General features: G+C 41.2%; 1 protein-coding gene across 1 annotated transcript; it reads right to left on the bottom strand.

The window, feature by feature from the left end:
* Positions 1–9,659: 9,659 nt before the first annotated feature.
* Positions 9,660–18,123, bottom strand: LOC111834448 (interferon-induced protein 44-like). The gene is made up of 5 exons (XM_072706435.1): positions 17,923–18,123; positions 13,208–13,360; positions 12,784–12,955; positions 11,371–11,471; positions 9,660–10,449 (listed from the first exon to the last, which is right to left on the bottom strand). Exons 1-5 carry the CDS (start codon positions 17,947–17,949, stop codon positions 10,273–10,275), a joined length of 630 nt encoding a protein of 209 aa, XP_072562536.1. The 5' UTR covers positions 17,950–18,123; the 3' UTR covers positions 9,660–10,272.
* Positions 18,124–24,791: the final 6,668 nt, after the last annotated feature.

Consider the following 24,791-nt stretch of genomic DNA (forward strand, 5'->3'; position numbering starts at 1 on the left):
AATGAAACGTATTTTTTTCTAATTACTTTTAATTGAATGAAATTAACTTGTTTTAAACAAGGGCAGTGAATTTGAAAATTAATAATAAAAAATAAGTAGGATTAAATAACACATTAAAATCACTGAAATTAACCAGATAAAAACATGTAACATTTACAAGGGGTCAGAATCATTTTTTTCAGTGTACAGTCTATAGTTACAAGCATATATATATATATGAAAATTACCTGGTGATTACAGCATTTGTCAGTGTCTGGTTTGGTTAACCATGGTTTTCAGTTTTTTACATCTATATTTTGAGTTTAGTATTCTTCAGTGTCTCTGTCGGTTTGATTACTAGACTGTGGGTTTGGAAATGATCCATTAAAATGAATTAAAATGATCTCACATTCAAATTCTCCACTACTGGAATTTTTTAACAAAGGATGTGTTACATGAATGTTCTTTAGAAGATCTTATCAAAGTGTTTAGCTTGGTAGTTTAAATGTACTTTGGCTTTTCTACACAGACTGCTACCTGATTGGGGTAATTCTTATGCAATATGTCAGGAATTTGACTGAGATGCCACACTCTCCAGGGTCAGTACAGGTCTAGGGAGGCATATGGCTGATGGGGCCTCATCTTTTCCACTCCCTTAGTGCAGAGTGGACATCAGCCCCAGGAGGGAAGTCAGGGTTGGGATCCACCTCAGGGAAAACAGTGACGTCCTCACTGCCTCGGTAACTAGGCAACAAGAGTAAAACACCACCATCATTATCACCAAAACCATTCCCATAGGCCCACAGTCCAGAAAAGACAGGACCACTATCATGACCTGACATTAACCCCTACCGAACGTGTGAACACCAGAAACTGGACAGAAAACCTAGAACTCCAACAGGAAGGGAACAAAGACAGATAGGGCAAACACCAGGAGCTAGGACAAGAACAATAGACGAGGGAACAGAACTTGGGGATCAGGAATAAACTGATTCAAGACTGGACACGGAACAGGAATGTGAGACAGGGACTCTAATGAAGCAGTAGAACTGAAAGGGAAGGGCAAAAATGGGACTTGTTGGGGCAGCAGTCTAGGAAACAGAGGGACAGTACCAGGGATATGAGGCAGGGACCAGGAAGGAGAAGGGGACTTGGAAGGGAAGGGTACAGAGGGACTAGGATGGGGCAACAGACTGGGAAACAGAAAATGGAAGGGTTGGGTAGGAACAGACTGGGAAGAGAAGGGAGAGGAGGATGGGGTGCATGGACCATCATGGGTCTGGGGAACTGGAGGCTGGGCTAAGCGACAGCAAAATTAGGGTAGGAAGAGAACCCGGTGGGTGACCGGGGACTGGAGAGCGACGAGGAAGCTTCTGGACAGGAGCTAGAAGCCAATGAGGAGACTGAAGAATGGGGACTGCGGGACACCAAGGGGACTGCCAGTCGATGAGGGACCTCGGTCTGGACGGCTGGCATGTTCCCGTCTCTCCCTCAGGAGGCAGAGAACTTGACTGGCCCTCTGCTGGGGCTCCACCTGTGCCATAGAAGGCCCCCTTGGGTGGAGGCAGAAGCCCAGAATGTGGGACTCAGGGCCAGGACGGCATCTGGCAGAGCTGCAGGGGCCAAGTCAGGATGAGCAGCCCCCTGTGGGCCAGGCTCAAGATGTTTCGGCAGAATCAGAGCAGCCCCTTTTAGGCCAGACTTGGGAAACTCAGGAGGGAGACACGGCTATTTCCCCCTGGGAACGACAACGGAGCCATGGCGACTTCCCCTGGGCATGACACCGGAGTCTTGGGAGATGAAAGACCTTTGGCCCAATCCATCAGCTGCCACTGGATGCTCTCCAGTGTATCCTCCTCCTCAACAGGTGACGTAGCTGTGACACCCAGAGGCAGACGGGGCTGAGCTGGAACACCCGAAGGCAAAGGTCCCATTGCTTGGCCAACAGCAGGTGCTGTCCTCCCTTACACAGAGAACTTGGGGACCTGAAGAATGGCATCCACAAGAGGCCTGGAACACTTAAAAGCCAAGCATGTCCCATAGTAGGCACTCAGGGAACCGACATCACTATGTCTGTGCTGGTCAGGAACAGAAACTGATCCAGAGGGTGGGTGCTCCAACTTGAGCACCACAGGGGCAGCAGCTGGTGCCAGGGAAACATATCCCAGTGTGAGAGATGTCACAGAGCCTGGGGATTGACTTTCTGAGTGATTCGTTCTGTCACGGGAACAGGGCATAGTACAAGAAGGAAAAAGGAGGTGATGATCCACTACACTGTAAAATTTTGTCATGTAAAATTACAGTAAATTACTGGCAGCAGTTTTGCCAGTAAAATGCTGTTTTATTACAGTATTTGTACTGTAGAAATAGACTACAGTACATTGCTGTATTTTGATATACAGTTTATTACTGTGATTTTGTACTGTTTACTGTATTTTTTTTTTTTAACCAAACGCAATAAAGTGCGACAGAACGGTTTTAAAATGCGTGAGTAATTGTTTTCAAAAGTGTGTTGATTATCTAATTTACATCTGAAAAAGGCGAATGCTGCATAAATAGAATGTTTACAATACCTGATGATTGTGGATTCCACAAAAAATAGATGATGAACAAAACAGCATAGCATTCCATATCCTAAGTACACTGAAAAAAATGAAACATTGGATCAACTTAAAATATTACTTCATTTTTTCACACTTAATTTTTTCAAGTCAGTTCAACTTAAAGTAATCAATCTAATACACAGGTGTCAAACTCCAGTCCTGGAGGGCCGGAGCCCTGCACATTTTTGGGTTCACCCTCATTTAACACACCTGATTCAACTCCTTGTACTAATTACCACACAGCTCTTGAACTGAATCATTTATGGTGGAACAGGGAAGGGACTAAGCTACACAGGGCTCTGACCCTCCAGGACTGCAGTTTGACACCCTTGCCATAGAGTGTTAAGACAATGTGTCTCAACCTCTTCCCAAATTGCAAGCCCAAAATGGGTGGCCCATATCTGCCCCATTTTAATGTGCACTCATTTGAACTTATTTGGGCATTCAGCTGCTGTGTTTTACTAATCCACCATAATAAGAAAGACTCAGACCAACATAGCCTTTTCTCATTTAAGCATAATAGAAAATGTGTTTTCAATCAGGTTAAGAACCAGTCATGTTCACCTGAGAACTGCATGTGGTGTAAAAGTGAGTTAAATGTATGGTACCAAGCACGGATAATAAAGCTAGACTGTTTTAGACTGCATATCATAATTATTTAGCAGTGCTGCGAAAAGGTGACAGCTTAATGGTGGAAGGAGTGTGTTTCTGCTAAAGCAGATATAATGGTTGGTGGCCTTATTGCTTTTAGACCACAACTTGGGATAGAAGAACAAATCAAATCACTTTGCTCATTTAATATTCAGAGTTTCATTTAGAAACCCACCACGATTGAGGATGGTATGGCACTGATATTAATATTTACCACCTGTTGCTCTCACTTTTTCCGGGTTGCCTGTGTTGTTGTATGTTAATTGGTCTGAGTAGTGCATTTTAGTCCTATATATGTGTATCCACAAAGAAATCTTCTCAATTGTACAGGCCTGGATGCTTTTCCTAGAGAGCCCAAGCTTGGAGAAGGAACAAAAAAACTGATTTTCCTCTCAACCAAATTCTATCCTAATTAAACCATAGAAGATAACACACAAGAACCATTTCTGTGGTGTTTGTTTTCTTGCCCTATTCATCACAATCGCGGTAGATAAAAAAAAAATAAAAATCTGTTAAGTCAAAAACAGTACTGTCTCATGCTATGCAAATATACATCCAGCACCATTGGTCTACAGGGGAGTGGGTGGTACCAGGAGCTGCACAGAAAAGGGTATCACAACTGTCCTAACAGCTTTCCGCATATATTAATCATCCAAGGACAGGACTGGCAATCAAACACCACCCCCAAACAATTAAAATATATAACAATCAGGAGAGTCATCCAATATGTTTCCAAGAGTTCCTCTGCCAATTTTTTGATACCAACATGCTATAAAATCACATGTCAGCAGAAAAACCACCAAGACTACAGCTCTCTAACTACCAAGATCAGTCAGAACAGCAAAACTTCAAAATAAAATAATAAAAAGTTGTAAGGTCCTTTTTGGTCAGAGTCTTTCTCATGATGGTGAGTAAATCTGGGATGGCTCTTCTGATCCTCATAACTTCTTGTGTGCATATTACAATGGGGCAGATATGTGGAAGTGGAGACTCATTGTCTTAACACTCTATGGCAAGGGTGTCAAACTGCAGCCCTGGAGGGTCAGAGCCCTGTGTAGCTTAGTCCCTTCCCTGTTCCACCATAAATGATTCAGCTCAAGAACTGTGTGGTAATTAGCACAAGGAGTTGAATCAGGTGTGTTAAATGAGGGGAAACCCAAAAATGTGCAGGGCTCCGGTCCTCCAGGACTGGAGTTTGACACCTGTGTATTAGATTGACTACTTTAAGTTGAACTGACTTGAAAAAATTAAGTGTGAAAAAATGAAGTAATATTTTAAGTTGATCCAATGTTTCATTTTTTTCAGTGTAGAGAAAATACCAAAAGCCTTTGCGATTTACAGTTAAATACTGTATACTGTGGTGTATTAAACTGTAAATACAATATTTACAGTTACATATTGTAAATCACAGTGATGCTGTTTCTTTTACAGTAATGTGCAGTATTTCAAAAAAACAGTAGGAAACTGTAAAAAAAATCCTGTAAATTTACATCAATTTGTTACAGTGTAGCAGTTGAGACACAAAGGGGGTTTATTACAGAACTGAAAATACTGGGAACACTACAAACGAAAGACCACAAGTGGTCAAAACTAAACATGGGAAATTATATAACAGAACAAAAAATGATCTATGAAGGGAAAGTAGCTGTACAGAGAACAGGGAGGGAAGCAAACATTGCACACACCACAAATCAAAATAACCAACATCAACAAATATAGTCAATGAATCACTGGAGAACAAAGCAGGGCAGACACTTAAATACACAGTAAACTAGGGGCATACAAGGAACAGGTGTAAGACATAATCAACCATATATATAACCAGTCACAGGGCACAGCACAATGAGCAACATAACAGAATAACCAAGAGGCTCAGGGAAACCAGACACAGGTGAATTTAATAAACTAAATCATTGAACTCAGATACAGACAGAGAAAAATGGGGAACAGAATCTAACACTATAGAAATAACAAAGACAGGTAAAACACAAACAAGGGCACAACACAAAAAACCAAAACAGAATGCAAACCACAAAACTCAGGAACTAGAAAAACTAATACAAATGTATCACTAGGGAACAAATCTACTAAATACAAAAACAGAGGAGGCTGGACTTGAACACACAACCGACAGGTTAGTAGCCACACTTGCAGCCCTTAGCACCAGGCAGCAATCTGGGGAGCTGGGGAAACACACAAAGTACACAGAGAGAAGAGGATGGCCAGCGACACCTGCTGGCCAAAAGGGGAAGAGACACGAAAGGTTGGGGCAGATGGGTGCTTACCTTGACACTGACCATCATCTGCTTCATCATCAGCACCACGAGCATTATCTACATCACCTCCATCATCAACCGCCATCATCTTTACCATCATCACCACCTCTGCCATCATCAGTGGCATTGAATGTGATAGTTATGCTCTCACTATTAGGACAGGAATTACCATCAGACAAAAGGGAAGGGAATTAACGTGTCAGGATTGGATGAATGGAATTGTATGACATCTGATTGGATGGACAAACCCACATGATCCCCTTCTGTGGTCCTGTGGCATCAATGTGCCTTCTACAGATATGTTTTTCAGGTATGCTTTTCTGTTTATTACTGTAAGGAAAGACATATGGAATCATATTGTTTGAGGGAGATGATGTTTGTTGTGAGTTGGCCATTGAGGAGCAGTGTTGGGCAGTAACGCGTTACTCAGTAATGCGTTACTGTAATATTACTACTTGCCCCGGTAACGAGTAGTGTAAGGGATTACAATTTCCAAAACAGTAATAATATTACAATTACTAAATCAACTAATACTGCGAAACCAGAATGTATGTAGGCTTTGTTATTATGATGAGCACCCACGACAGTGTTACCTTTATCCCGGCAGCAAAACAATTTAAACGGCAAAAAATAGAATGTCAAATTTATTAAAACATCTGACACGGCAACATAGCAGCAATATGACACTTGCCGCTGACTGGGGATTATGATTAATGTTAGACTGGCCAGCAGTCTGGACAGGATATCCTTAATGTGAAGCAACGTTTAATGTTTTGTAAATGTTTGGTAAAACCGTTACACTCCTTTCTAATGTGAGAATTCTCCAGTTAAAAATTCTGGATAGACTAGTACTTCATATATTTATCATTTTTCATACAGTCTCCAGTGTTTGTGGTTATGCTGTTTGATTTTTGACTCCTTCTATACAGAAGCAGTCATGTGGCTGCTTACTAGTCCTTACTAGTCCTTCATATTTTTCCTTCAGTACTTGTAGTATTTTTAAGGTGTCTTGAACACTCTACTGTCCAGTTAGGTCTCATTCCTCTCACCTGTCTGTCTGCTGTTAGCATACGTGTGGTCAGCTACATGACAGTGCAGCTGCCAGCTTCCCGGATTCTCAGCTACCATGGCTACAGTCTGGAATATTCCAGGGAGGAGTTCATAGACATCGCTCCGGTGAGCCCCATCCATCTGCAGAACCAAGAAGCTGCTGGTTAAATCCCAGGGAGGCAGAACCAAGGAGTCTTTCTACTTATTCCTTGCTCTGTAGTATCTGTTTAATATATACTAAGATACAGTGCACAAATGTTGTATTTTATATTGTCAGATTAATATGTTTTGTGTGAGGTGACAAAATATTTCCTCAAAGATGACAGAGTAATAATGTACTTAGATTTCATATAATGCATATTCAATTAAAATGTTTAATTGGCTTCCAATTGGTTTAATAGGCAAGGGCAATATTGAGTATTGTTTCTGGACAGCTTGCTGGAATGTTAATATTACTGTCACATATTTAAGTAAATAGTGAAAGGCCAGTGTAATGTCACAAGTTTTTTAAATGTCCCTTCTTATTATAGATTGTCAAAGAATTTACCAGGCTGATGTCTATGTACCTCACCTTTGGACATTCATCTACTCAGACTTCGTCAGTTGTTCAGGCCAAAGCGCTTTGAGGGGAATAAAGAAATTACATTGTTACTGGAGAGTCTTCACAAGGATGTGAGTACATTTCTGCTGGGTCTTTGTGGTCATACAGTTGCTTCTTGGATATCTCAGGTATGCTGTGCTTGTTCCATCTTGTGAAAAGCTCTTTGCATGAGTGGAATATAGTCTCAGTCAAACATTTCAAATAAATGGTACTGGTAAATGAACATTGCACTTTTCTAGTCTTATCAACCAAAGGTGCTATACACTGTGTCACTTTCACCACATGTACACACACAATTTTTTTACTACTCAAAGCTCAAATTTCAGGGGTTTGAACAAAATTAAAATGCTTTTATTTTACATGGTAGCTGGTAGCATAATGGTTGGGGAGCTGGTCATGTCATCAGAAGGTCGCTGGTTTGAGTCCCCGACTGGTAAAGGTGTCACTGATAAACAAAGTACCATCCCCAAGCCCTGGTCTCTGGGCACTGCCCATGTTAGCTGCCCGCTGCTCCTTCAAATACAGAGGTCACATTTCATTGTGTTGTGCTATGTTCACAATGGCAATGACTTAGTTTTTCACTTTTCTTTCATTATGTAAGTAAGGTAAACACTCTGCAACCAGCAGGTCTTCATCACTCATTGTTGGCAGTAGTTTACACACCTATATTATGTTGCAATAAGTTGGGTGGGAGAATGGATCTCTTATGAATAGGGAGAAGGAGTGGAAAGAAGTGAAGGAGAGAGAAAATGATTAAGGGGGTAAACTTAGGGGTAAACTCTTACTTCTCCCTACTGTTGATTTATCACTTTCTTTTTACTTTTAGGTAGGGATGCACGACATTTATCGGGCAGATAAATTATCGGCCGATATGGGGTAAAATGACGTGATTTTTATTGCCCCGATAAATACATTAAATATGATGAAGTTGGCTAGTATAATTGGTGAAACTGCTTGCTGGCAGGTAGCGCCTTTTAAAACAGGGCATTGCACTCATGACGTCTGACTGGAAACAAGCACCAGCACACCACCAGCACTCCTTCACCGGTCTACAAAAACAAGTACCTGCATAAAACCACAAGAGTAACATCCTTCACCATGTAAATGCTCACTCTCATGTGGAGCTTCAGCACGCACTTCAGTTCAGTCATATCTTCCCATTTAAAACTCATATTTTAGCTGATAAATAACAACATCCAGCATTCTACTCGCAACATGGCCACTTACTTGATATGTTCAGTGTTAATTCCGGACACGTGTCCATCGCCTGATGGACATGTGATGCGGCTGTGAGTCGTGCGCAAAATTTTTCTTATTTCTCATTTTAGGTTTTAAACATATTACTCATATGTTTTGGCAGGTATCAAACCAAAGGAACAGGGCAACAGCATTGTAAGGCCTACCGTGGTACATGAAGGAAAATCCTTCTGTATTCATGAGGATCGTGAGGTAAGAAGTGTGATATCATCCAAAAAAGCTAGTTCACACAGAGCAGAGATACACTTATGCATTATTTGGCAAAACTTCTCTACAGAACAGGCACTTGTGTAAGCCCACAGATCCTGAGGAGGATGTCATCAGAGGAATGCTGATTGGAATACTTTTAGTTGCTGAGGATGTGAAGGAGCCCCTTCCAGCTTCCTACAATGATATTGCCATTGTGGTTGAATGAATTATTGTCATACGCCACTTGCGAGATGTACCCAGTGCTTTTGTCAATCTGATGGGACTGCTCTACATTCTGAACATTGACTATCCAAAAGACTTGAAGTACACTTTTGAGGTAATTCAATAACTGTTCATGGGAATAGGGCTGGACGCATGCACTGCCAGAGTCCACTCTCTGAAGAATGGCAATTGCTCATTTAATTAGATAATGCAAACATTTCTGTGTCTTGATGTTCTGGCTGATCTTTGAAGCAAATGTGTCTTTATATATTTACTTATACACTTTATGTATTTCAGCAGCTGTTAACAGAGGCATTTTTGCAATATTTGATGTATGTTCTGGCTGGACTCTTTAAAGTATCTCTTTAATGCATCAGCAAGACACTATTTTATTTTTATTATTATTTTTTGGCAGCTGTACACTTGACATTTGATATTTTTGAAGTGTTTTTGTTGTGCCTTCTCTATTCATTCTCTATTTTATTTTGTTTTAAAGCAGCCTTGAACAGAGTGGACATTTGAGCAATACCTAATGCTAATATTTGTTGGACTGCTTCTCTTGTAGATTAGTAGTAGCTTTGTAGGTATTATTTGCATAACCTGGTAGGTTTTGGAATGCTCTACTGTATCAACCTCTGTAAACTTAACCAAACTAAATCTGAGGACTAAGTTAAAAAAAAAAAGTATTTTATGTTGAACAAGTATGATTCACATTTGTAAAAAAAAAAAAAAAAAAAAACAACTTGATAAAATAAGTTCACCCAGCATTAGTTTGTTATTTTAGCTAATCTTTTTTAATCCAAATTGACACAAAATGTTCAGGCAACAGGCTTCATGTTGTATCAACTAATTTATTTAAGTGTAGTTAATTTTACACTTTACATAGATATAACTTAACTCTGTCAAAGCAACAAGATGACTTGACTAAGTCAAGTTGAGTCAATGAATAATTTTTTACAGTGTAAACACTTTGATCAGATCTTATGGAAAATGTTCATGTGACACATCCTTTAAGTAAACAATACTTTAAATCTGAGACTGTTTTAGTTAATCGTTTCCAAACCCAAAGTCTAGTAACCAGTCTGACTGAGACACACAAACAAACTCAAAATATAGATGTAGTACAGTGAACAAAACAAAAAAAATATTGACAGAGTTCAGTTGAGAATCACCAGGTCATTTTTATTAGCTTAGAATTTAAATCATTGTAGGGTTACACTGTGCACTTGATTATATCTTTGGTTTTATGCACACATCATTCATCATCAAGTAAAAAGACAATTTTAAATCTAACTTACAAAAAAAGCTTGTGTGTAATAAAGGTAAAGAAATGATTTCTGCATAAGTATAACGAGTAGGAATCTAACATGTTATTGGGCAAAACAGCTTGGACAGTGGCCCTCAACACCATCAGAGAAATATGATGGCACTGATCACAACATCTTTACTCTGTGCCATTATTAAAATTGTCAAAGTAATTGTCAGCAAAGTATATCATCTGCTGCATTGCAGTGAGAAGCAGGATGTCACAGTTGTCATCCAGCTCAATCTCATGGGAGTAATTCTTCACTGGAAGCACCTGCGACACTGGAATGCCCAGACGGTCACTCACGTTGAAGATCTGCAGAAAGACATGCAGTTCACACACATATTCCTATTGAAATATATTTTCTTCAGCTGCTGTATCAGGAAATTATTGTCAAACAGGATTGTAATAAGCCAGCATTAAAACAGCAGAAATCTGAATGCACATGAAAGTTGGAGAGTTCTTGAGGGCAATGAAATGTCTGACAGAAGTCTATCACCCACCACCACCCATCCTGCACAGGGTGATAGACTCACTATCCCATGTAACAGAGGAAGGAGACACCCAGGGAGGAATGCCAGCTCATTGCTGGTCACACACTGTGGGCAGTTTAGAGATACTGTACCACTTCACCCAAATGCAGGTTTTCATCTATGGGGAGAAACACACAATACAGTATCACATGCCAACTGCACAGATATGGTGTGGAGGTGGGATTCAAAGCCACAACCGTTGAGGTGTCAGGCCACAGTCCTACACACAGAGTCATTTTGCTGGGTGAGAGTTGACTGGGGAGACACCAAATCTTCTTTAATGGGTCTTTCATAGATTTCTGGTAAAACTGCCAGCTCACAGGTGACACAGTGCTGCTGCTGTGTTTGAAACTTCATGCACATATTTGAAGTCATCAATGCACATATTGTCCATCCATTTTCAGGGTTGTGGGGGGTACAGAGCTTATGGGTGCAAGGCAGAGAACAACCCAGGATGGGGCGCCAACCCATCGCAGGGCAATTTGGTAATTCCAATTAGCCTCAGCATGTTTTTGGACTGTAGGGGGAAATGGGAGCACCCAGAGGAAACCCCACAACGACACACGGAGAACATATAAACTCCACACACATGGAACTCTGACAGAGACCCAAACCCAGGGGTCAGAGGTGTGAGGTGACAGTGCTAACCACTGCACCACTGCAGAATTTAGGACTAATTCCAGTGTTAGACCAAGAAACTCACCAGATCCTTTATGTAGCAGCTGCGGTACATGTTCTTCAAGTCCTTTTCCACATGTGGGCACGCTTTGTCAACTTGGGTCAGTAGCACCAGTAGGGGGACCTCTAAAAACATCAACAGAAAAGTCTCACTGTCACATTTATGTTGTACAGAATAAGCCACAATCAGGAGACAGAATTTCTTAAGCAATCCCATAACATTCAGCACACTGATGTCTGTCTTGCACAAATGCAACTGCCAGCCTCACTCTGCCCTTCCTGAATCCACATGTGTTCAGCTGAGCTCATGATCATGTTCCAACATTCAGTCCCAGCCCTTTAAAAGTGTGCCCCATGTGAAAGAAAGCCCTTGAGATTCTCACAGATGGACCGGCTCTGTGTGGAGGAGCAGCCAGGGCGCTCGTCTACTGTGGACGGACGGAACCCCGCAGGACGTGTATGCCCTAGCTTACGTTCATCCTGCTATATGTTTTATTATTCCTTAAAACGTAATTTAAAATAACACATTAATAAAATACATGTAATGTATTTTTATTCTATTAAAGTTTAACACCCCCAAACCATATGTCCCCCTATCGGCAACACGTGGCATAAGCATGTATGGTACCATTTGGTCAAAACCCCTCCCTCCCCGACCAATCAGATCAAAGGATACGCCCACATCTGCTTATGACATCATAGATGGGGGAGAGCTTTAAGCTCCGCCCAATGTACCAGGTAACCTCTCTCCTGTATCACTGTCTGGTATGGAATCTGCAAAGCCTCAGAAAGCAGAACCCTGAAGAGAGTAGTGAAGACAGCTGAGAACATTATTAGGATCCTCTACCATCTATCTAAGACGTTTTCCATAAGCACTGCATTTGGAAGGCCACAGGCATACTCAATGACCCTTCTCACCCATCCCGTGACCCTCCCATCTGAAAGGAGACTTCAGAGCATTCAGACCAATTCCACAAGATTATGCAACACCTTCTTTCCTCATGCCATTAAACTCCTCAACACACTCCCACCTCTGCACTCATGTCTGGAATTCCATTGAATCATCAACACCAGACACTTCCTGCATCAGATGCACATGACAAGAACTACCTTGCACTGCACTTTGTTGTATAAACCCACCCAGTGTTCTTTCACTGTAAACTGTTTAGTGCATATTTCTACACTGAAATAATGTTCAGTCAAACCCACAGCACAGCCCTAGTCAAAAGGTACGTTATGTACAGCATATTTACTTACTTCTTTATTCATTATTGTCTAACCTATGATGTGTAAAGTAATTGTTAAAGAATTGGACAAATGATATTTCATTTTGTTGTACCACTGCATAATTTGAAATAACAATAAAGTTTGACTTGACAATGAATCCCACCCCCCATAACACACCACACCTCCCTCCCAGTTCTCCCCACTCATTCACCGTATGAGTCAGCTTTGCGCTGGATGTTACGAAGTTTCACCCACGTTCCTTCTGGCACAATTTTTAATTTGTTGGTGTCCATTACAATAACCATGCAGTGGATCCTGTCTGCAAGTGGCAATTGGCACTTTGCCTGACTGTCAGCAGATTTCCATGGTGATATAGGGTTGAACTAAACAGAAAAAAAGGTCTGAGTGACACAAACTCAAGCAAAATGTTACAGTACATGAACTATTTCATATGACATTGTGTTAACACAGTACCTCATTCATACTAAAAACAAATCAGTAAATGAGATTGTGGGGAGAAAAAGACCAGAAAATTATAAACTTGACTTTTGTAAGCCATTACCAGGGTCAGACCTGCATGTGTTCATACTGCACATGTGTTCATTAAATACACAGGTTAGATACACAGTTCTTACAGTGTACTTGTCGTGTATGTGGCCCTTCAGGATGCTGTCAATATCTTCAATATTCACCCCTCCATATTCAATATGTTCCACTCCCATGGTGTCACACAGGAGGAATGCGTGAGGTGGTCCATCTCGACCCGCTTTCACCTCGTAAGCACGATACTAGAAGAAGAACACATGATGTCATTCATCTTCTAACTACTTACCCAGTACAGGTTACTGGGCAGCCTGGGGATTCAGTCCCTTCCAAAGGCACATGAGGACAACATATAACAACTGAGTAAAACTAGATTAAAACTAGAACGGATGCCTTCAGAAGGTTTTCGACTGCATACACACAGTCCAGTTAGCTGGCAAAAAACTCTTTTACAAGCACAGTAAATTAAATCTTTATGATATATTCATTCCCAAACTTGTAAAAACAAAACACTAGCAAACAAAAAGAGTTTATCCAGTTTGTCAGCTTATCCAGGTCCGAGTCAGAGGGGGAGCAGTCTGTGCAGAGATCCCTAGGCCTCCATCTCCCCAGCCAGCTCCTCCGGAGGGATACTCAGGCACTCCCAGACCAACTGGGAGATATAATCACTCCAGCAGGTCTTGGGTCTAGCCCAGGGACTCCTCCTGGTGGGACATGCCCTAAACACCTTCCCAGGGAGGCATCCTAAATAGATGCCTGAACTACTTCAACTGGCTCCTTTTGATGAGGAGGTGCAGTGGCTCTACTTTGAGCCCCTCCCGAATGCCAGAGCTCCTCACCATCTTTAAAGCTGAGCCCAGGCACTCTGAGAAGGAAATTCATTTCTGCTACTTGTATCTGTGATTGCATTCTTTCATTGACTACCACAGGTGAGGGTAGGAATGTATATCAACTGGTAAATCAATAGCATTGCTTTCTATCTCAGTTCTCTCTCTTCCATGACAGAACAGTACAGCATCCACATTACTGCCAATGTTGCACTGATCCGCTTGTCAATCTGACCTCAGCCGTGAACAAGACCCTGAAATACTTTAACTCCTCCACTCGAGGCAGTAGCTTATCCCCTGACCAGGAGAGGGTAATCCACCCTTTTCCAGTCAAGAACTATGACCTCAGACCTGAAGGTGCTGATCCTCGTCCCAGCAGCTACACAGTCAGCTCCAAACTGCCCCAGTCCATGCTGCAGGTCACAGCCTAACGAAGCTAAAAGGACTCCATCATCTACAAAAAGCAAAGACGCAATCCTCAGGTCACCGAGCCGGACCCCATCTAGCACTTGGCTACACCTAGAAATTCTGTCCATAAAAGTTATGAACAGAATCAGTGACAAAGGGCAGCCCTGGTGGATTCAAACACCCACTGGGAACAAGTCTGTTTACTGCAGGCAATGCAAAACAAACTCGCTCCAGTTATGCTGGGACCTAATGGCTCATATCAATGGACCCCGTACCTCATACTCCTGAAGCACCCCTCACACAACCCTCAGAGGACATGATCATATGCCTTTTCCAAGTCACATGAAGCCTGGTCTAGCATTCTGTTCAGGATGGAAGCTGCATTTTTCCTCCTGGATCTGAAGTTTGACGGACTCATCCTCCTCTCCAATACTCCGGCATAGACCTTCACAGAGGCTGAGGAGTGTGATCTCCCTGAAGTTGAAACATATCCTCTGGCCCCCTTTCTTAAAGATTGGGACCACCTCCTCAGTCTGCTTATCCAAAGGCACTGTTTCCAACCTCCATTCAATGCTGAAGGGATGTGTCAGCCAAGACAACCTAATAACATCAACACTTCTCAGGAACTCAGGCCAAATATCATCCATCCTGGACCCTTACCAACGAATATTATTCACTACTTCAGTGACCTCAACCCTAGTGATGGGCAAGTCCTCTGACTCTACTTCCTCTAAGGAAGGTGTGTCAGTGGGAATCAGGAGGTCCTCAAAGTACTCATTCCACCACCTAACTGCATCCCCAGGTGAGGTCAACATCACTCCATCTCTGCTGTAAACAGCATGGGCTTTTTCTATGAAATCACAACCATGTCAAAGCTAGAGGGCAATACAGCACAGAGTAAAAAATATAAATCTTCAAGTTTTAACATACATCTCCGTAAATAGCCCTGCTTATCCTTCCTGAGCGACTTGACAGATTCCCAGAATCCAAAAGTCGTTATCCATGGCCTCATCAAACTCCTCCAATACCAGAGTTTGGACTTTCTGCTTGGCATGCTGGTACTTTTCAGCTGCTTCCGGAGTCCCACAAGATAGCCAAGCTCAGACGACCTCTTTCTTCAGCTTGACAGCTTCCTTCACTGCTGATGTCCACCACCGGATTCAGGCATTACCACCACGACACACACCAACAACCTTACGGCCACAGTTCCTCACAGCTATCTCAGCGATGAACCGGAACATAGCACATTCAGGCTCAATTTTCCCTGACTCACTGATACAAGTGAAGTTCTGCCAGAAATGTGAGTCACAGATCTTCCCGACAGTGGCCTCTACCAGATGCTCTCAGTACATCCTTACTATCTATTCGGGCTAACCAGGTCTATACAGCATCTTCTCCCATCATTGGATACAACTCACCACCAGGTAGTGATCAGTTGATAGCTCAGCTTCCACTTCACCTGAGTGTCCAAAATATGCAGACGCGGATCCCATAATACGATTTTACAATCAATCATTGAATTGTGGCCTAGGCTGCTTTAGTGCCAAGTGCACTTATGATCACCCTTATGTTTGAACATGGTGTTCATTATGGACAGACTGTGGTTAGCACAGAAGTCCAATAACTGGCCACTGCTCGGACTCCAACTGGGCAGGCCATTCCTCCCAATTACAGCCTTCCAGGTTTTATTGTCATTACCCACATGAGTGTTAAAGTCCCCCTACAGCCCACACCCACCTACACCACACTGCATCACACAGAGGGAAGGGGGGGGTGACTAGCCACTCACCCCCCTCTGTATTATTTTAATTGCACTTTAGACATACATCCATGTCACGCCACTCTTTCACATAGGGCATTGGAGGGTGGGGGGAGCTGTGCAGGTCCTGGGTCGGCTGCTATGACAGCCCACAGCTGGACAGCGCGACTCCCTTCCCCTCTATTTTAACTCCACTTTAGACATTGAGGGCCTGTGGGGGCTGGGGGGGGAGGACCGCAGCTCTGGCTGGGGTATCCATCCCCCAATTGAGTCCCCCCACATTTTAACTGCACCCTAGCTCTACACACACACCCATTCCTACTGACCAAGGGGGGTGGTGGGCGGACCGGGGGAGTTGGGGGATGGGGGGGGCGGCGGGTGCTGGCTGGCGGGCCCGGGTGCGGGGCGGCGGCGTCCGCGGGGGGCTGCCGGCCTTCGGCGGGGTGCCGCTAGCCTGCGACCTGGGGGGTAGGGGAACATCTTCTGGAGCCGACCACTGGACAATTCCAGGGCATCTGCTGTTGGGCCTCGAGATGAGTGTGTGCGTGTGGGCGTGCGTGTCTGTGTGTGTATCCGGTGAGGGTGTGCATGTGGGCATGCGTGTCTATGTGTGTATCTGGTGAGGATGTGCATGTGGGCGTGCGTGTCTGTGTGTGTATCTGGTGAGTATGCATGCTCTGCTTGTCTGTGACTGGGAGTGTGTTTAACAAGCTTCTGATTTTTATTCCTGGTGATTTTACCACGTACACATTGATAATCCCAATCACTTCCATACCCACAGGTATATAAAATCAAGCACCTAGGCATTGCCACCCGTGCAATAAATCCCTTCATTAAATTTCCTTGATACTAAACAATCCATGGTCAATTGTTAGAGGTATTATAACAAAGGGAATGCATCACCCCCATTCTTAAATCCTACAGCAACAAAATAGACTTTAAGGTACTATCAATGGTCTATAAACCACTTAATGGCCCTGAGCATCTGTCTAATACACTGCAGTGATATGAGCCGAACAGAACTCTCAGGTCATTAAGAATGAGTCAGTTATTCCTGCCTAAGGTAAATATTAAAAATGGAGAAGCAGCGTTTAGCTATTACATCGCTCTTAAATGGAACCAGTTGACTAGGAGCATTAGGAGAGTCCCAATTCTAGATACTTTCAAATCCAGTCTGAAAACATTCCTATTTGACCAAGCTGTTGCCATGAAATTTGACCCTTTAAGCTTAGCTTAACACTCTGTTAGCTGTACTGCATTTCTTTCCAGTAATAGCACATTTTTATCCTAATTAATCTTTAATTTCTTTTTCATTTTCATGTGTATTTTTTTCTCTTTTAAATCTATTGTTTTAATCATGTTTTTAAATTCTGTTCTCATATCCTTTTTGAATTTAACTTTTCTTTGTATTGTGTATTTTAATTACGTGTAAAACACTTTGAATGACCACAGTGTACAAAAGGTGCTATATAAATAAAATTGTCTTGAAAATATCTGTAAAATACTTTGTAAGTTATAATACTACCAGGACCAAGTCACTAAAACGATGTGGTACTACTTAGGTTTTTTGGTGATCTGTCTCTGAAGACTTCCATTTGGTCACCCATAAAATGTGTCTGCAAAGTTTGAAAAAGATCAGGCAAATGAATTTTGACTTATCACATTCATGAGAAAGTGCTTGCTGCTGAAGGCTGGTCTCCGGACCATATATGTATTGTACAGACCAATCCAGGCAATATAACTAAACAAAGCAGATGTAGAGCAATCACCAAAGTTTCACACTATGACATGATGACTCAGGCGATCATATTACCATTGTTGTCTGGCTGACGGCATTCATTCCTGCTCTAGCTTGGGCTGTTATATTGCCACGGAAGACAGAGTTGATGGAGTTGAAGAAGCTCGATTTTCCAGCACCAATCGCACCAACTAGAAGAATCCGAGCCTGAGGCACTGATTTATTAGTGGGTGCGTAATTTTGCACAGACTGCTTGAGGTTGTTTTTTGTCCTAATGGAACAGATATTTAAATTGGAAATCAGAATTAGTCAAAATGAATCAGGAATACAAATAATCCTATATCTTATGACGAATTACAAGGCTGTGCACATTTGAGAAACCAGGGTCAGGCAGTGCCTGGAGCAATTAGACTTAAAGGTCTTACACAAAGGGCCAACAGTGAACACTGTGCCAAACATGGGAACTAGTGACCCTCCGATTACAGGCAGTGGGAAGAGTATTCAAACATATTTTTTATATATATGCATAAAATTATAAAACTGCTACTGATAAAAAATAAAAGCTGTATATAAAATTTGATAAAAACTGGTTTTATACCTAGGTTCCCATATAACATTCCTCCATGGTTTATCAAGGAGCTCTGGTTTTTTCTCCACTGTCTTTGGGGTACTTTCTCCCTTTTCCTTTTTCCACCACCAACTTCCAAACATTTTCCAACAGCAACTTCCAGACCTGTTCCATGACAGTACAGTGTTTTCCTTTTCAGTTCAAAACAGGTTCGTCACAAACTGCCGCTTTACCCATATGCATCAACCAGTTTCACAATATACCTTATACATTTTCAATACTTCCTAAGGGTTGCTTTGGAGTATAACATTCATTAAATAAAAGTAAAGTGCTTGATGTGAGAAAAAAATAGGTGCTCCTGGCACCAAGAAATGTTCCTAGTACTCTGAAGAAAAAGAGAAAGCCGCGTTGGTCCACTTCAAGTATTGGATTTGTACTTATATCTGTCAGGGTCGGTGCCCATCGACACTGTCCTATGTGTCTTGTCCCCCTTTGGCCAGGCTACCATAGTTACTTTAGTACTGCTGGAGGTTAGGTGTAGGGCTATCAAGCTCTTCTCCATCTTCACTTTTCCGAGCTGATCACGAGCCGACACTTCACCGCTTGAACCCTCACCTGGACGCCTTGGAGATCATTATCTGGAACCAACTGGGACTTTTAAACTATATGAACTGAATTCCAATTTAATACAGAACCAACTTTAGTTTAATGAGTAGATTTAGCTTAACTAAGTATATCTTAGCATTCGGAGCAACGACACCGGCAGACTATTTTATATCTTAACTTCTCTAAAATGATAAATTAATCTTCTACTAATGTTAATTAGTATTAGTATTAGCTGCTTCTTGCTGTATATTTATTATGGGTTACACTGCGCAATATTCTTACCAGTGTTAGAACCTTATTATTATTATGTGCAATATCATACGTTGTTCTCTAAATGGGAGCTAAATCAAATCTCTTAACTGTTCACAATATATTATGTGCAATAGTCTTCATGTGCAATATTACTACTTGGTCAATATTACTTTTCATTACTTAATATTGCTTAATAGTACTTAATTACTACTACTGATTTCTAGAGTGCAATAACTTATTCCAAACTACCACTATGTCAATAGTTTTCACTCAGCTGCGTGACTTATTTATAGATATTATACCAAGCATTTCTGTATGTAGCAAAGTCTATCCATATTGTGGTTTTCTTTCTACAGATTTCTATTCAGATTTATCTAGATTATTATTTATATTGTTCTTGTGTCTTTGTGTGTTGTGGCAGTCATCACATAAGCAATTCCTTCTGGGAAATCTCAAATATGCTAAATCTGCACGGTAAAAGTGCTGGAAATGGATGTTTACCAAGGTCGTTAACTATTGACTTCCTCTCGTACATTTCCGAGCGGAACGAAACGGGAAACAAAAATGAACAAGACTAGTTTCCAAAATTTTTCCTCTCTATCCAAGAATTCCAAAACTTATCCAGGGCCTGGAAAAATAATTTCAAAATTCCAGAACCTTTCCAGGTTTTCCTTGACCGTGGGTAGCCTGGGTAACTGCAAATTCCAGCCAAAGGCATACATAATTTAACTGGACTTTTCACAAAAATGAATGAGCTGTGGGGTTTCTAACATTTTGTATGCTATTGAAATATAGACTTACTTGTTGGACAAACTCACCTTATTCCAAACGCCCTTCGACTGCCTCAGTTGTAACTATTGTGAAAGTAAAAGCATTTTTATATAGACAGACAGGTAACAGTTGCCACAGAAGGGTTCATGAACATTTAATATTGCAGCAATTTCTACTTCAGGGTTGTTGTAGCCTCCAGCCAGGGGCGTGGCTAGAAATTCTGCCTCCCCCCACCCCCCGATAGAATGCTATATTGCCCAAGGACCCCCCAACACATACACAGATAATAAATGTAATTTTTTTTACAAATTAAAGGACCAGTTTGAAGTACTGGGCCCCCTGATTTTGCCAGGGTATCCATGCCCCTACTGAATCCCTGCATACAGCTTTTGACATTGAATGCTTTAGTATATGATAGACATATAATATAAATATGATATGAATACAATGTAAAGATATAAATATAAAGGCAGTTTTGCCTTATAGGTCTCTGGAGTAAAATGCTTGCAGAAATGTATTCATGAATATTTATATCTGTTGTATTAAATAAACTTGTTCATGTCAATCAAAATTGGGCTCCAGGCTAATGGAGGCCAAATTCCACAGAGAAACGCCTCAGAAAATGTCGCGCTCAGCTGGACTTTTCATAGAACCATAAAATGAACAGTTATGGACTTTACTACATTTTGTGTGCTGTTAACATATAAGATATACATATATCTGTGGGAGAAACGCAGTTTTTCAAAATAATCTTTGACCGCTGAGTTTTTACAGGCTATTGCGAAAGTGAAAGCAAGAGTTGAAACATTTTATATAGTCACAGATGTTTTTTCATGCTCATAAGTAGCATTCAAAAGTAGGAGTTAAAGCCTTTCGTTTCGTCACAAACATGAAATTTTCCCCCCATAATTACTGTTCTTCTCGGTTACATTGGACAATTTCTCTAAACCACAGGTGTCAAACTCCAGTCCTGGAGGGCCAGAGCCCTGCACATTTTTGGGTTTCTACCCATTTAACACACCTGATTCAATTCCTTGTGCTAATTAACACACAGCTCTTGAGCTGAATCATTTGTGGTGGAACAGGGAAAGAACTAAGCTACACAGGGCTCTGACCCTCCAGGACTGCAGTTTGACACCCCTGACAGTGTTAAGTCAATGTGTCTCAACCTCTTCCCAAATTGCAAGCCTAAATGGGTGGCACACAGATACAAAATGGGTGGCTCATATCTGCCCCATTTTAATGTACTCTCATTTGAACTCATTTGGGCATTCAACCCCTGTGTTTTACTAACCCACCATAATAAGAAAAACTTAGACCAACATAGTCTTTTTTCATTTAAGCATAAAGAAAAAGGTTTCTTCAATCAGGTTAAGAACTAGTCAAGCTTACCTAAGAACCGACTGTGGTATAAATATGACTGAAATGTATGGCACCAAACACAGATTATGAAGCTAGACTGTGTTTGACTGCATAACATAATTATTCAGAAAAGTTGAGAGTTATCTTAATGGGGGAAGGAGTGCATTTCTGCTAAAGCTGATATAATGGGTGGTGGTCTTATTGCTTTTAGACTAGGGCTGGGCGATATCAAATCGCGATTAAATCGCACATGCGCAATAATCACTAGGGCTTCAGATGACTGGCGCAACATTTGGTGGTGCGCCAGCTTTTCTGTGCTATACGGACATTTATTTACGCCCACAATATAAGCAGCTTAGTATGGCTAAATTATTAATGAGGCTTTGTATCAGAGCATGTGAGCGGAGTGGAGCTCACGAGGCTGTTGGCTCCGCCCGCTTCTCCGTTCTAATTCCCACTAAGCCGCTCCGCTCAACACCGCTCCTCACTCCACTAAAATTTCCTCCCGCTCCAGTCATATCGCTTCACGCTCGCTCCAATTTAAAAGAGGGACAAATATTCTGCATGCCTAACAAATGTCACCTTAAACCGAAGCCTTATATCATAAAGAAATATGAGCAATGGTAACATTGCCACTCAGAAAATATTTATTTTTAAGCAACATATAGGCAACAACGGACAGGTTTGGCAATGGCATTCCACACAAAAATAGGCTTAACAATAAAGGAATCAGTGGGCTTAATAGCCTAAAGAATATACAGGCTAAGCATCCACGTTTTAAATTCCTCGATTTTTTTCTGTTGATGCTGCTGCTGCGTCTCTACAAAATAAAATTTCACTGACAGCGTTACGTGAAATTTAAAAGATCCTATTAGACCTACTTTGAATGACAAAACGAATTTATTTGACCAATAGTCCTGATGTGTATTTGCATAGCATGGCAGGGTACTGCATTTGTTTAAACTTTTAACCATGATGGTGTTGAATAGGGCAACAGTATAAATTCCCCAGCCACTGTGGAAAATGGCTTTTGCCGCAGCAGTAGATTCTCATAGGATCTACTATGAGATGGATTTTTAAAGATTTTAGTTAGGGGAAAAATCTTTAATGCTTGTTTTGATGCAGGCTGTAAGGTTTGTTGTTCTCTGCAGCTTCTGGACTTGCCCATTCTCTTGAAGACCAATAGTGCTGATGTACATTTGGTGAAAATGTTTTTCACCATTAACAGGTTTTGTCTAGCACCAGTTGCCAGACTTTTAACTGTTATTTTACAGTAGATTTTTGCGGTGTGGGGCAGCCTCATTGCTTTTAGATCACAAGTTGGGACTGATTCCTTTATTTTTAAGCCTATTTTTGTGTGGAATGCCATTGCCAAACCTGTCCGTTGTTGCCTATATGTTGCTTAAAAATAAATATTTTCTGAGTGGCAATGTTGCCGTTGCTCATATTTCTTTATGATATAAGGCTTCGGTTTAAGGTGACATTTGTTAGGCATGCAGATTATTTGTCCCTCTTTTAAACTGGAGCGAGCGTGAAGCGATATGACTGAAGCGGGAGGAAATTTTAGTGGAGTGAGGAGCGGTGTTGAGCGGAGCGGCTTAGTGCGAATTAGAGCGGAGAAGCGGGCCAACAGCCTCATGAGCTCCACTCCGCTCACATGCTCTGATACAAAGCCTCATTAATAATTTAGCTATACTAAGCTGCTTAAATTGTGGGCGTAAATAAATGTCCGTATAGCACAGAAAAGCTGGCGCACGGCCAAATGTTGCGCCTGTCATCTGAAGCCCTAGTGATTACTGCGCATGCGTGATATAATACCGGTATGATATCGCCCAGCCCTACAAGCATTTGTCACTTGCCCATCCTGATTTGTTCAAGAAGTTAAGAGAACAACAGGTGAGTTTCAACTGATTTAATTTAGACTTTTATTTTAAAGAAATCAGTATTATTATTTTTAGTAACCAGTTTTTTTGTTGTTGTTGTTGCATTCTGGTTGCATTCACATTTTCTTTGTGATAAAGACTGAAAATATATTAAGAGATTACTTTATTTTAATTAGATCTCTTCAGTTTTGTTTCTTCTAAAATCAAAATTGTACTTTTTATTATTTTTTTGTAACAATTTCTTTGCACAGTTGTTCATAGAGTTTCAAGCACTGTGTTTAATAAAACTGTTTTCAATTCACCTATATTTGCCTATTTCCTTTTTTTTTTACCTATGGTATCGATTTAGTATCGATACCAAGGTATTAGATCCTAGTATCGTACCGAAGTCAAAATTGTGGTATCGAGCCATGCCTACTCTTAAGCCCCTACGTCATTTCCATTAAAACGACAGAATCCGTCTCAAACCGGAACAATACCGTTGTACATATGTGTATAAATATAGTGCTATTGTATGTGTTATTATTGTGAGACATCAGACTATAGCTAATATGTACTTTTATATAATTATTTTCTTGTGCCATATTTATGCCGTGAAATTTTGTACTTTAATAATGTCAGCATTTAAATGTTTGTATAGAGTTGTTATTAGGGAATTGTACACGGGGAGTGACTATGTATTATGCGGGAGGGGGTCGCAAACAAACCAGCAAATGGCAATATTTTTGTTTTTATGTGGGGGTGGCATGCATGGGTGTGTCTGAGTTCCTATGACAGGTATGCCGAATGTTATTGAGCTGTGGGATGGGCAGGACTGGAGATAAAGACACCACAGGGAGCGACAGCGGCGGGAGTGACAGGAAGGACGATCGGAACGGGTTTGACATTCATGCGACGATTGGCTTGCGGTGGCGATCTTCAGGAGCAATTCCCAGCAATGAGTGCAATGGTGGAGGACTACTGAGATCGTTCAACACACTCTAGTTCCTTCTGATAAGTTTTACTTCTGGTGAACGTACGGATGTGAACTGGGTGGGTGTGTGCGTGCGTGCGTAGGTGGGAACTCATACTTTACATTGTGAAGACAATAATATAATGTGAAGTTGCAATAGTTGTACAATTGCCTAATTTAAATAAACGTTTGCCAATAAATATAATAGTTGTGCTTTGGTACTGGCCATAATACAATATTTTTATGATGTTTGACATTTTTTTCCAAGGAGCCGATGAGAATTCATTAAAATTTCTACAAGATAAACTACTATTCTAGTTATATACAAACTATGTTGTTTTTAATAAAAATGCTTTTTTTTCTCACAATACAGCAAAAGGAAAGCTGTTTATTTTTCAAACCCAACAGAATACAGTATAACAGACTTTCGCTGACTTTATTATGTGACTGAGCAGTAGTCTTAGGACTTTAAGGTAAACACGAGTTGCCTGTAGTAAGGAGAGGAGTTAGAAACACGCGTATTTCGATGTGGATTAATTTTTTTACTGTT

Source organism: Paramormyrops kingsleyae, chromosome 24 (genome assembly GCF_048594095.1).
Source record: "Paramormyrops kingsleyae isolate MSU_618 chromosome 24, PKINGS_0.4, whole genome shotgun sequence".
NCBI lineage: Eukaryota > Metazoa > Chordata > Actinopteri > Osteoglossiformes > Mormyridae > Paramormyrops > Paramormyrops kingsleyae.

Bases quoted from the DNA above. Each gene is read 5' to 3' on its own strand.
- LOC111834448 (XM_072706435.1), bottom strand. From the start codon at position 17,949: ATGAATGCCGTCAGCCAGACAACAATG. The intron at 12,956-13,207 runs GTAAGAACTGTG...TTTTCTGTTTAG, and splicing joins ACATACACGACAAGTACACT to TTCAACCCTATATCACCATG. The intron at 10,450-11,370 runs GTGAGTTTCTTG...GTCTTTCTGCAG, and splicing joins GCTGCTACATAAAGGATCTG to ATCTTCAACGTGAGTGACCG.